The 14,098-nt window shown below is 38.9% G+C and overlaps 1 protein-coding gene across 50 annotated transcripts in view; it reads right to left on the bottom strand.

The window, feature by feature from the left end:
• The window catches only part of MAP4K4 (mitogen-activated protein kinase kinase kinase kinase 4), a 198,214-nt gene that overhangs the window by 64,587 nt on the left and 119,529 nt on the right, over positions 1-14,098 (bottom strand). For all 50 annotated transcript variants that reach the window (XM_074404352.1, XM_074404346.1, XM_074404361.1 and 47 more), the window contains 3 exons: positions 6,288-6,413; positions 4,641-4,751; positions 450-540 (listed from right to left, as the gene is read on the bottom strand). In XM_074404352.1, coding sequence (XP_074260453.1) covers positions 450-540; positions 4,641-4,751; positions 6,288-6,413 — 328 coding nt within the window. The remainder of the gene's footprint in view (positions 1-449; positions 541-4,640; positions 4,752-6,287; positions 6,414-14,098) is intronic.

Here is a 14,098-nt window from a genome sequence, read left to right as displayed (position 1 = left end):
TAAGTCCCAAGAAGTTTTAAAAAAAGAAAATAAGACAGCAATTGATGAAGAGAGAAGTAAAGAGGGACATAAAATGAGGAGGGAAAAGTAGGGTCAGATCTTACATGGCTTTTTATGGGTAAGGGTGAGAACTGTAGGTTTTATCCAAAGTAAAGTAGGGCGCCATTAAGGGTCTATAAGCAGGAAAGTGGCATGGTCTGATCTGAAGATCAGTCTGGCTGCTGTATAGAGAAGGGGGAGATGGGCAGAGGGGTGAACAAACATACAAACATGGAAGTGGGAAGGCTGGAGCCAGGGTAAGCAATATGCTCGGTTCCCACATTCTTAAGAACAGAAATAGAAAACATGGGCAACAGACTGAACTTTTCGCTGGATGAAAGCAGAGCTGGGAGTAGAGCTGGCTTGTACCAGGTGCAAGTATGAGATCACGCCGCACATCCATTACATACCAAGTTTCACCTCTGCATTCTCAGTCAGTAACACATTCTGGCCCTTGATATCCCGGTGAATCACATGATGAATGTGAAGATGTGCCAGTCCCTGAATAGAAAAGACAGGCCTAAATTTTAGTTTTCTGTTACTATAAACAAGCCAGGAACACACCTTTTGTAAGAAAGTACACATGCGGATCAAAGGTTTTTGTGAGCTAATGAACGTTAACTTCACTCTTAGCTCATTCCCAGGAAGATAGCACCAATACTACCACACACACAGAAAGAAGTCCTCCCCACCCTCCACATTCCCAGTAGGTTAAGTTCCCTGTGTGAGCAACATGACCACTTCTAGCTGTCCCTTTAAGATACACTGCAGATTACCATCTGCCGTTTCTCTGCTATAATTTGTGCTATTTGTGTACAGGGTGGTTCCTTTCCCACGCTAAATGTCTAGAGGGTGACCCCATGGGTATATTTGAACTAGACACATCTCAGGGGAAAAGCGAAGGGCAAGAGAGGGCTTTGAAAACTGGCTCTTTAACAATGGCTAGCTTTCCAACTGCACAGTGACAAACTGCTAAGTGCTGATCAATCCCACCTTCACCCCAAGCATAAAAGGACTGTGCTGTCAGAAGAGCCTTGTGTTCAAATAAAATATCTTTCTTTCCCAAGGAAACAAACCTACTGGGCATATAACACTTTTTGATGACCTTGTATCTGGAATGAGGCCCAAAAACTTGTCTCTTATGAGAGGTGGTGGAAGAACAAAAACACATGTTGCATCCAAATATGGTCCACGAGACAGCAATGCATCATTCTCACAACTCATTACTTATTCTGTCCTCAGCTAGAGAAGCCAAACATACAGCTCGCCTCCTTAAGATACAAGCAACCTATTTATTCTAAAATGTCTCAATCAAAAAAGGGCAGATTACAAGTAAGGGTTATTTGGTTTTTCCTGTTTACTCTTTTTTTTTTAATGGGGTTTATTGTTATCATTACTTTGTAAGATATGAATTAAATACAACAGCTCCTCTAGAATACTAATTTTTCTAACTGGGGGTTTCTAAACAGTCATTTACTGGTCTATGAAACAGAATAGAGCTTATTTGACAGCTCTGTTTATTTTTCACAACACAGGATGTGTGGTATTATACCACAAAGCACTGACTAGAGAAAAAAAGCACTAAAAATATATAGTACCTTACAGCTATAGTTAGGAACAAAGTCCCTCCTCTCAGCATGGTATAACTTCAAACAGCAAAAGGAGAGACATAAAAGCTAGCTTCCCTAATTTTTCGTAATTACTTTTTCTATTACTTCATTTTTGTTCTCTAACCTGCAAAACTTCCTTCTTAAACTTTTACAAGATTATCTTAACAACAAACATAAGCACCCACATCTTCTCAAACAAATGTGGCTCGCATGCACTCTTGTTCATTACTAGCAGTAAATGTATGGAACGATGCCTGCTTTCCTGTCTATACTGCTATAGGATCACTGCTTCTATAGGGAATTAGGTATGTCTAATAGCTCTGCAACAATGTTAACTTGACTTACGATTATTCTAAACAGTAAGTACATTTTTATTCCATGAAGTACCTGGGAGCGTATGTGTGTTCAACTAGTCCCATATCAGAAATGAGGCCACAATTATCCTTCCTTAGCAGAAATGCCAAGTCCAAATACTCAGCGAGGAACCTAGCTATCCTCAAACAAATCCATCAGTGTTTCTAAACTAGGAAACATTTTCCCCATAACTCTTTATCAGGCATTGTCACAGAATAGAAGAGCAGTCAAAGGCTGTCATACAGTATTGGTTATAGAAAGCTGTAAGTTCCCATATTCAATATGAAGTATTGATTTCAGCCAAAATGAGAAACTGCCATGTGGAACGTGAACATGGAAGTGGGCTGAAAAGAACATGCTGGTCTTGCTGTGAAGCCTTGTGGTTCAGAGGGTTACAGTGTTCTGGCCTCAAAAAGTACTTCCCTAATGGCTGAGGTCTACCTGCTTAGGATCCTCACCATTCAAAAGGTCTGATCATAATAATCATAATGTCTAAATCCAACATCTAGTGAGAAATGAGGAAAGATTTTGCCACCACAGAAACTGTCTAATCCCAACCATCTTGAGAATACATGTTATCTGTCTGGGGGTGGCTGCATTCCTTTCTCATGTGACCTCACCTCCAGCTTATCATCTTGCCTTCTCTTTACCAAAGCCAACTCTTAGTAACCCCCATAATGAACACACACTACTGTATGACACACGAACTCTCCCTGAGGCATTCATTTGTTTTAATTTAAACCTTTGTCACAAGGAAAAACTCCCATCCTAGATGAAATGTAGGCCAAGGAAACTCATGTTTCAGATTCCCAGTGAGGCGAAAAAGATTTGCTATGTCTCAAAAATATGTCCATTCATGTACCACACTCAAGTTGGCTTAGAGGCATTAAACAAGTTGGGCTTCCTTTAAATGTTATTGGAGATCAATGATGGTAAAATGGCTAAATGTACATATTATACGTGACAGGTAAACAATGCTTGCCCAGGTATAGAAACACATTAAGCTGTCTTTGATGTCTTTGAAGTCTGAAATACATTTGATGTCTACCATGTTATGCTAAAAACTAGTTCTCTGTTTGAGATATCCCATAATAGAATTACATACAAGAAAGGTAGATGTGGGGGTACGTGGGTGGGGATGTGTATGGCAGGGGAGTGGGTGTTTAAAACAAAAGAATAATGACAACAGTTAATATTTGCTGATAGGTAGTTATGTATCCAAATGCTACATTAAACGATTAATATAAACTAACTCATTTAATTCTTCTGCAGAAGTAATTTCAAAGGGCTGGTATCTAAAATGTATAGATGAAAAGAAAATAAGTCTTGAAGGCTGAGTAACAGAGTGTGCTATAGGTAAGCAGCAGAGGCAGGACTCAAATACAGGTCTGACTTATGCTGATTTCCAACCACTCAACCAATGTTCTATCCTGCCTACCATGCTGAAGAGTTTTAGTTATTAATAAATACATCTGGCACAGTACCTGACTTCCTTTACAGTCGTATAAAGCAGGAAGCTTAGTTTCCACATTTAGGCTCTGCTTTCTATAATAGTCATAAAAGACTCTGATATTTTAATGACATTTGCAAGTGTTAATAAAAGAATGGTTCTCCTATAACCTTACCCCACCCCTTACAACTAGTCTTCTTAGGGGAATTGCATATTTTCGAAGACTACATAAATATCCAAATAAATTTTTTTTAAAAAAAACGTTTCTCTAGGAAGTCTAGACATCAATTTTTAAACCTGCAATTCTCTATGAATCTTAAATATAAAAAGTGAGATAACTTTACTTACTAAAAAAATTAGTTACTTATAAGACTTTTTTATTAGTGGGGAAGCAAAAGAATTGGGTTTCAATTTAACTTCATAATCTTCATTTTAAAAATGTGTTAGGTAAATGAAATGCAACCAAGTGACATCCGTGTGTAATTCAGGGATAGAGTAGAGAGAAAAACGGTGATAGCCAAATGAAGGAACAGATTCACTGGTAATAAAACTACATGAAACGCTCAAATATGAAATCCTAAAAAACCCTCTGCCTATGCTGTCAACATGGCTTTACTACTCAAAAGAACCATTTAAAAGCTGCTAAAACAGCAGTTCAGAAACTTACTCTAAGTTCATGAGCCAGCTTTCCAAATGGCTATAAATAACATGAAACATTCAAACTTTACTTCATAAATATTGTAATAGATTCTAGTAGCTAATGCCAAAGTCTTCAAGATGATTTTGAAAACCAGCATTCAGCACCATTAGTATTGATTTACAAGCATATATACAGGATTCCTTTAAAAACAATAGTTGGAGATTATTTCCCTTCCCCTCCACTCTAATTTCCTTTTAACTCAAAGGTAGGCTGCCAATAGGTATGTTGTGATGCCCTGAAAAGTAAATTCAGGTAAATACAGAAACACTATTTTTCTTAAGTCTACCTTATTTACATACTTGCCACCAGAGTCAAATCATGATGTAGCTTAAATTTCCAAAGCTAGCTAGATATGCTGAACTCTAGACTGTCAAAGAGAATAACCTATACAGGTATAACTAATGCAAAGAAGTACTTGCGGCCGGGAAAAATAAAATGGAAGCAAAGGACAATGAGTTGGAGCACTATAGCCACCCACTTCTCTTACCCTCAGGATTTCTCTGGAGATGTAGGCAATCCAGTCTTCTTTGAGTGTGTTCCCTTTGGTGTTCTTCACAAGGTCTGTAATGGACCCAGCCCCACAGAACTCCATAACAAGCTACAGGGAAGACAAGACACAAGGTGAGTAACACATCTTGGAGAAATTGGGAAAACCAGATTAACCACCATGCCCTCTGTTTTCTAAAGACCTGGAAATGTGATGCTCCTAAATAATTGATAATTTGGAGGCACCTAAATAACTGAAAGCTAATTTCATGGTCCAGTGTATTCACTCTGTATATTTGGTCTAGGGGACTGAGTGTGTCTGGTATTCTACGGCATACTCAAGTTCAGCGATTCTGAAGTGCTCATAGGCACCGGAGGACTATTTTGCTCTTCATCACTGACCAATTGTCAAATATCTGATTCAAATATTCCCTAACATTCTTTTCATTTTGCCTCAAAAATATTCTATTTTTCACTTTTGATCCTCAAAATATTATATTTTATATTAACTAGGTTTAATACGAATAAAAAATGCTATTTTTAATCACTTATCCAGTTGTTTTTGAGAAGGGAGTCTCACTCTGTCGCCCAGGTTGGAGTGCAGTTGCGTGATCTCAGCTAACTGCAACCTCCGCCTCCTGGGTTCAAGTGATTCTCTTGCCTCAGCCTCCCGAGTAGCAGGGACTACCGGCGTGTGCCACCACACCCAGCTAACTGTTTGTATTTTTAGTGGAGACAGGGTTTCACCGTGTTAACCAGAATGGTTTTGATCTCCTGACCTCGTGATCCACCCACCTCAAACTCCCAAAGTGCTGGGATCAGGGGCGTGAGCCACCACCCACGGCCTACAATTTTTTTAAATGCAATATGTATGGTATCTAAATGTTTGAACAATATGATCACAATGATATGTTTAAAGTACCTAGAAAATGAACTGAACTATTCTAAAATTTTAACTATGAACTGATTTGGGCAATGATAATAGGGGTACATTTTTTCTCTTCTACTTAATTTTATAATAGTCTTTTAAAAAATATTGATAGAAAAAGTATTAATCTATCTTCCTGCTTTGTAAGTTCAATACCTTGAGCATAAAATAATGTGATTGCCACAGATCTGATGGTCATCTCAATGTCATTATCTTGAATATAAATGTGTTCAAAAAGAGATAAGGTTGAATACGTCAATTCCAGAAATTTCCCTGGAATTGTTTTAATTAACTATTATCATTAATATTATTAAGAAGTTACTGACAGAAGTTTGTTTCTTAAGATCTGTCTCTTATTTCCAAGTGGTAACCTCAATTGACTGAGCTTTCAAATTAATTTGGTTACCATAAAAAAAGTTTTTATTGCATTGCTTTCAAGCTCCTGATTTCCTTGCTATTTGGTCACTTTCGTTCTAGATGCTGCCATTTTACTCCTGAAACACAAAGTTAACTTTTTTCTATGCAATGTGCAATCAACATCAAAATAAACAACCAGTATATAGTCAACCCATAGATATAGGTCAAGGAAGCCTTTAGAACCTGCCAGCTACTTACTGCCCCTCTTCGTGTTTTTCTTCCCTCTCAGCCCCCACCGCAGCCATGCCCTTACAATACAAGCAAAATGGAATGCCCACAAATGCTCAGGAAATATCCACCTACCCAGAGTTGGTCATCATGTCCTGGAGGGCTCTTTTTGATGAAAGCACCATAATATGTTGCAATATTTCTGTGATGAGAATATTTCTTCAGCATATTTATCTCCAGTTTGATTTCTTCCTCTTCATCCTTAAGATAAAATAAAAATAAAATGTGTGGCTAATGAATAATGTGCATGACTTCCCCCACACTAGATACAATAATGAAAGGAACAAAAGTTCCCCATCCTCCAGGAGCAGGAGCACATATACATTTACTTTATCCTGGCACCAAGAACAGGGACCTTAGAGAATTCATCCTTTTAAGTGTGATTACAGGATGTGATGCATAGAAGGTAAAGACAAACATGGAGAGTCGCAGGGACAGTGTGAAGGGACTGCCTGGCCAGCTCTCCCACTAACTGTGACCTCAGGCAATGCACTCCACTTCTCAGAGCCTCAGTTTGTTCAGCTATAAAAGTGGGACCAAAAAAGGGAAATGACTGATACTATCTGAACTTATCACTTGGAAAGTCTGTTTGCTTTGCAAACACAGATCATTTGGTCCGTGTAAATCCAGGAAACATTTACCTCTAACAACCCTGCATGACAGCACCCTATAGTGAAGCCAAGGCAGAGTACTGAATACATAAATGCAGGCTAGTGGTATAGTCAATGACTGTGTGGCTCAGTAAGAATCCATTAACCCAAAAAGAGGTTCAGCTGAGTCCAGTGGGCCCCAGTAACAAAACATCACTGAGCAGGTTGTTTCAGACTTGATTCCTAGACTCTTGGTTTACTGAAATAAGATGAGCAGAGGAAGAAACCCAGAGTTTGTGTGAGAATATTAGGGTGGGGAATGAAGGAAACAGCTAGTGACACAGGTCTCGAAAATAAAATGTTGCCCTTGTGAATGACAAAGACTGAGAAGTCTTGTGATCTCCACCTCTCTCTCATATAGACACCTGGGGAAGAAGCTGTGCACACCAGCCAGGTAGGCATTCTGTTCCTTTTTACATACACATGATATACTACCTGCAAATGATTTAAGAAAGATTTGTAGTTAGTACAGAATCAGGGGAAAGCAGAGTTAAAGTGAGAAAGAAGAGAAACTGTGCAGGAAAGGGAAAATCAGCCTTGATTAGAAAAGCACAGTGTAAGATCAAGAGAAATCTGATGACCAGATCTCTAGAATCCCCTATACCATGTACATTTTCAAAAGGAAAAGATAACTAGTCTCCTAAAATGTCCTTACTTTTCTACACTGACACAACCATCCCACTCATAACTGATGTCCTTCTCTCTCCAGGGAGGAGTAGGGGCTCTGAGTAGCCTAGATGTATGTGCGCGCACACATGCATGTGTAATGCATGCACACTCACACACACAACTTGGAAGAAGCCTACTTACTGCTTCCGTCTAGCACCTCTGGAACTACTCTTAAGGCCTTACAAGCCTAAAGGAAGTTTGATTTGCAAATATTGTACTTTAAGATAAAAGCTGCAACATCATTAATTAGCTATTAATGAGACCAAATGGAAAAAAATAATTTTTAAAATACAAACTTCGGTTGTACATTACTGCTTTAGAAAACAAATGTATAACAAGACACGCAGTCATCTTAGAACAGTAATTCTCAAGACGGTGGCTTTACGGCTTGGTTCCAAAATACAATCGTTACAATATTATAGTACAGCCATGCACTACGTAATGTTTTAGTCAACAAAGGACTGCAAATACAACAACAGTGAACCTATAAAATTACAAATGAAGCTGAAAAATTCTCGTCACCTAGTGACACTGTGGTGTTGCTGGTGTAAACAAACCTGCCGCACAGCCAGTCGTATGAAAGTATTGCACATATAGTTATGTACAGTACATAATACTTGGTAATAAATGACTAGTTTGTTTATTATACTTTTATTGTTACATTAAAGTGTACTCCTGTTTATTTTTTTTAAAAAAGTCAACTTACAACAGCCTCAGGCAGATCCTTCAGGAGGTATCCCTAAGAAGGTATTATTATTATAAGAGATGACAGTTCTATGCATTGCTACTGCCCTTAAAGATATTCTACTGGGACAAGATGTGGAGGTATCAATATCCCTAAAGACAGGGATTTATTACAGAAGAATTTAAAGGTTTTATAAAGTGAAAGTTACAGTAACCTAAGGTTAATTTATTATTGAAGAAAGAAAATATGTTTTTACAAATTTAGTGTATCTTAAGTGTACAATGTTCATGAAGTCTACAGTACTGTATAGTAATGTACCAGGCCTTCACATTTACTCACTCATTCACTCACTGACCCAGATCAACTTCCAGCCCTATAAGCTCCATTAATGGTCAGAGCTCTATGTGGGAGTACCACATTTTATCTTTCATAACATATTTTTACAATCCCTTTTCTATGTTTAGACACACAACTCCTTGCCATTATGTTACAACTGCCTACACTACTCAGTACAGTAGTATGTTGTACAAGTCTGCAGCCTAGGAGCAATAGGCCATACCAGGTAGCCCTGGTGTACCATCTAGGTACATAAATACACTTTCATGATGAACAACAGCAAAATTGCCTAATGATGCATTTCTGAGAATGTATCTCCACTGTTAAGTGATGCACAACTATATATTCTACAGGCACACTTGTCATGTGATTTTAATAGATGATGACTACAAATATGGCAGCAGAGTGACATGACCCAATACAGTTGATATAATTCTCATTCAAACTCTGCATATAGGAAAGTCCTACCAAATACATATGATTTCAATCTGAGATTTAAATATGATCATGTTGAAAGTAGCAATGAAAAATGAGATACTCGACAACAGAGAACCATCTTAATTCTAAACAAAACCAGTGTTTAGCTATTAAAACACAGAAACACTTCTATTTGAGAACTTGCTTCAAAGGAACTTTATTCTAAAACAGAAAAGGGTAACAATTTTTATTACATAAAACATGAGAAAGCACACCCCAAATAAAAGTACGAAACCTAATGCCTCAAGTTTTATCTTGTGCTCTGTGCACATATGTATCAACACGCAGTATGATGAGCAACAGTGACCAGGGTTTGCTGGCATGGAGCACATGGAGCCTGCTCCCTCCTGACTCACCACCACTCACTATCAGTGGTATCTGGGAGTTGCTGAGAGGCCTCTTGACCAAGCAGTGAGTGGCCTGAGACAGCCCTAGTGAGGCTTGTCAAGTTGGGTAGGCTCCTAAAAAGAGTTAGCACATGCAAGCGGCCATAAACAGGCCCAGTTGAAAAGGCATGTGGTGTCACTCCCAGGATAAGGCTCATGGTTAAATATGTGCCCTAAAAAGCCAAACATCCCATTTTCCTCAGACTCAACTGCAGCTGGGTGACCAGAAAGTGAACTAATAGTTTTTCTTCTTTTATCCAAAAATCAGTAAATCTGTAAGGATTTGGGATGTAAAAACTACACAAATACAAAACAACAATGTTGAACTAGAATAGGGGAAAATCAAAATATTGATTTTAATTTTGTTTCTGTAATAAAAGCTTCATACTGTAGTGAATTTTACTGAACTGTCCAGACTTGTTTTATTGATCCATCCTTTAACCTTGCCTACCTCCACTCCCTGCAGTGGCTAAACACTTCGCAGGGTCATGGTTCCCTATCACGCTCTGCCAGTAGCTTTCACTTCTTAACAGAAAGCAAATGCTACCTATGATTCTCCCATGAGAGGCTTCCTGTGTAATAATTAAGAATTACAAAACATTTAGACTAGGTTCTATTTATTTTTTTTTTTCTTTTAGTGACACAAACCAGTGTCTTCCAGGATCTAACCTGTTTACCACTCTATAAGAAAGAGTCAAGAGCACTTGATATTTTCACAGCTCACTGAGTTAAAAAGCAAGCACACATTTTAAAGTTCTTATAGGCCTAAATTCAGTATTGTCCACTGATATGAAAACCTCTGAAGAGGCACATTGGTAAATCCTGTTTGCAGATTACCTTGGCACAATGTATTTAACAGAATCTAAAGTGCCCCTGAATGCAGCCCACTGCTATTTTATGTCATGAAACCACGAAGCACCATCAACCATAAAGTACACACACTATATACCATCTTCAAAACTGGGGTATATCTTAGAATCAATGATTTAGAAGAACAACTAAAATACAATCAAGTCTGGCAATAGTTTTTCTAATATGATGGAAATACCATTCGGAAATACACTGATCGCATCAACGTCATCTACCAGAATATTTCCCAGGTCTGAAATAGTCAAATCCTGGAAGCATACACACATTAATTATGAAATATATCATAGGGAAATTATATTCTCCCCACAAATTACTTAAAGTTTATATGTACTTTGGACATTTCCTCACTTGATTTTATGATTTTAAAACAGATGACCATTAAACATCTCATGAAACAAAAAGGCAGTCAGCGCCACTAATTGATATTTACTGTCTAATTATGAGTGCCCACTTGGACAAAAAACACTAGAAACAGAGAATCTGCCAATGGCTTTGAGCCAGCTACAACTGGAAATCTAATTATGACTAATGCTTATTATACTGTATTTTATGTTGTCTTTAGAGGAGGGTAATAATGAATCAACTTCTGAATTTCAGTCTCCCTTTGGATATTAGTTAAACACGTTTGGTGGTCGCATCCCAACACTTAAAATACATACATAACCACCACCACCACCACCACCACTAGCACCACTAAAAACAAACACCTCATGTGGCCTGAGAAGATACAGCAGAAAACAGACTAGGGGCCTCTCAAAAACAACAAATCCCATATATAAAAGGAAAGTTGAGTTGGCAAAACTACATGGAAGAGGTTTATATATTCCATGTGTCTAGGCAGAGTCCAAGCTACTGTGTCCTTCAGGCTCTTCCTTAGCAGGTCACAAGTATAAACAAATGAAAAACAAAATGAAAAGTAACTTGAGAGGAGAGAGAGGCCTTTTTGGTAAGACAGAAAGGCTCCCCTCCTGGTTATTCCAATGGTATGGCAGCTGCTAGCCCCCTACTTAGTGATTTAACGCAGCTGATGCCAATTAGCATTTTGGACTTTAACCAGTGGAAGCAAACTCTCACAGAAAAGGCCTTTTGTCTCAGGCTGGGATCTGACCAGAAGATGAGTTTTTAGTCGACTTACAGGCTGTCCGAGGGTGGTATAGAGGTGGAGGCGCTCACGGACATCTGCACAGTAGTGATTTTCACAAGCAGCAATGAACCTTTGTCATATGACAAGCCCTCCCCACTCCACCAGCTGAGCACACAGGAGTGTATGGTATGAGTATTCTGTCGTATTTTAATGACCCCTTAAAATGCTGTTCAAACTCGTTACCTAAATTTTCTCTTATTCCATCAGTGGTAGTAACCATGTGAGGAGAGATGCGCAGAGTTCAGATAAGCTAACTGGGATCCAAGAGGACTAGATAATGTTCTGAGCATTTGCCAGATGAAATGAAACATTTCATCTGGCATACTCTCTTTACAGAATGAAAAATAGACACAGTGACAGCTGGATTTAAAAAAAGAAAAAAGGCAACTGATTGTCCACTCTATCTTTTTTAGAGAGAGGCCTGATAAAATGAGAAATACAAGGGCCGGGCGCAGTGGCTCAAGCCTGTAATCCCAGCACTCTGGGAGGCCGAGGCAGGTAGATCACGAGGTCAAGAGATCGAGACCATCCTGGTCAATATGGTGAAACCCCGTCTCTACTAAAAATATTAAAAAAAATTAGCTGGGCATGGTGGCGCGTGCCTGTAATCCCAGCTACTCAGGAGGCTGAGGCAGGAGAATTGCCTGAACCCAGGAGGCGGAGGTTGCAGTGAGCCGAGATCACACCATTGCACTCCAGCCTGGGTAACAAGAGCGAAACTCCGTCTAAAAAAAAAAAAAGAAAGAAAAATGAGATGTACAAGTATCTCTGGAAGCCTTCAGCACCAAAATGTACAAATGAGGCTAGGCGTGGTGGCTCACGCCTGTAATCTCAGCACTTTGGGAGGCCGAGGAGAGCAGATTACAAGGTCAGGAGTTCGAGACCAGCTGGACCAACATGGTGAAATCCCATCTCTATCAAAAATACAAAAGTCAGCCAGGTTTGGTGGTACACACCTATAATCCCAGCTACTCAGGAGACTGAGACAGGAGAATCCCTTGAACCTAGGAGGCTGAGTTTGCAGTGAGCCGAGATGGTGCCACTGCACTCCAGCCTAGGTGACAGAATGAGACTCCGTCTCAAAAAAAAAAAAGTACAAATAAAAATACATTTAGAATAAAAATAGAATAAAAATATCTTTTTATAAAAAATCAGTTTACAAGTTTGTTTTTGTCAACTACTACTGAACCTTTTCTTTATGTGACTGTGAACAGGTAGAAAAATGAGAACAGATCACTTTTTATCTGGTAAATCCCACTACATCTAAGAATATTATTCAGTACCACACCAATTAATGCAGCACAGAATTAATCAAATTTAATTTTTTTGGCCTTGAACAAGCACATCATCATACAACTTAAATTCACTGATTATTTAACTAAACATAGATATAACTATACAGGAAAAATTCCAGAACAAAATTAAGACTATACAATCTGATCAAAAGGAAGAAATTACATGTTTCTTAAAATTAATCCACCCCACCTAAGATCAATCAGTCTCAGAATAAAAACTGGTGGAAAAATTACAAAATTAACATAACTAAAATGGAAATCAGACACTCATGACAGCCTGCTCAAGAAAAAACACCGTTTTGAGCACATTTCAAACAAAAGCATGTCCTCTAACTCTGCTACTGAACTAATGAGCTAGTTCTGGGATTCCAAAGCCAGCATGCAATGGCCTAAAGCCCTGGACCCACCCTCTTCTCCATGGAAAGCACAACACAGAACTTTAACTACACACAGCAAAGCTCCAAGTGTGCCCTCTGGATCCCCTCCATCTTCGACAAAGTGCCACCTGCTGAATTTTCAATGAGACTGCACTACTCAGCTAGTATCTAAAAATAATGTGATACAGAAGACAACTACAGAATGACGCCATTCACCTGGATGGATAAGAGTGGGGAGGACTTCAGATACTGAATATAGTTCATTCTATTTTCCTCCACATCACTTGCCATCAACAACTTTTGGAGACTGGTGCTCGCCTGAATGATGACAAGACCACATGAAGACAAAATACACCTCTATGACAAACCCCCACCAAAAAGCAGCACATGGCAAATAACAAACAATAAATTCAAATAAGATCACTATTTCCTCTAGGATCTAAAAGAAACTATCAGATATTTCCAAAGCTTCATGTCATCAACACCCAGAAATCCTGACAGTTGGCCTTGTCGAGCCCCAATCTGTAGACAAAATACCATGGGTACAAGTGTCTTCAATAATATACTTGAAATAGTTCATGTTAGTACTTAGTTTAAATGAATGCATTGAGGAGGAGGGGAGAAGTGTTACCACATATTACCTCTAGATTATAGCCTAACTTTCTACCATTGGCACACGCTATTTTCCCAATTTGGGGGAAAAAAAAAGAGTTTAGGATAGAAGAGTTTGGCCCCAAAAGAATTCAAAATGAGCTTTCTGGAACTCACAAGGTCCACCTCCTTCCATCCCTGGACTGAGGGTCCTCTTCCCTTTCTGCTCTAGGGTCACTGCCAATTTCCCTGCTTGGGCCACCGACACTAAGGTCAGTTGTGCAGGTAGACCTAGTAGGGCCTGAAGAATGAGAGCGTGGCTGTTTAAACTGCCTTCAACTGAGTCAGTGGCACCACAAGGCTCTCACCTTAGCCTAATGGTCATTTCTTCCTGTTTGCTACAATG

This window comes from Saimiri boliviensis, chromosome 1 (genome assembly GCF_048565385.1).
Source record: "Saimiri boliviensis isolate mSaiBol1 chromosome 1, mSaiBol1.pri, whole genome shotgun sequence".
In the NCBI taxonomy this organism is placed as follows: Eukaryota; Metazoa; Chordata; class Mammalia; order Primates; family Cebidae; genus Saimiri; species Saimiri boliviensis.
The sequence above is the reverse complement of the archived record's forward strand: the minus strand, read 5'-3'. Positions and strand labels throughout refer to the sequence as shown.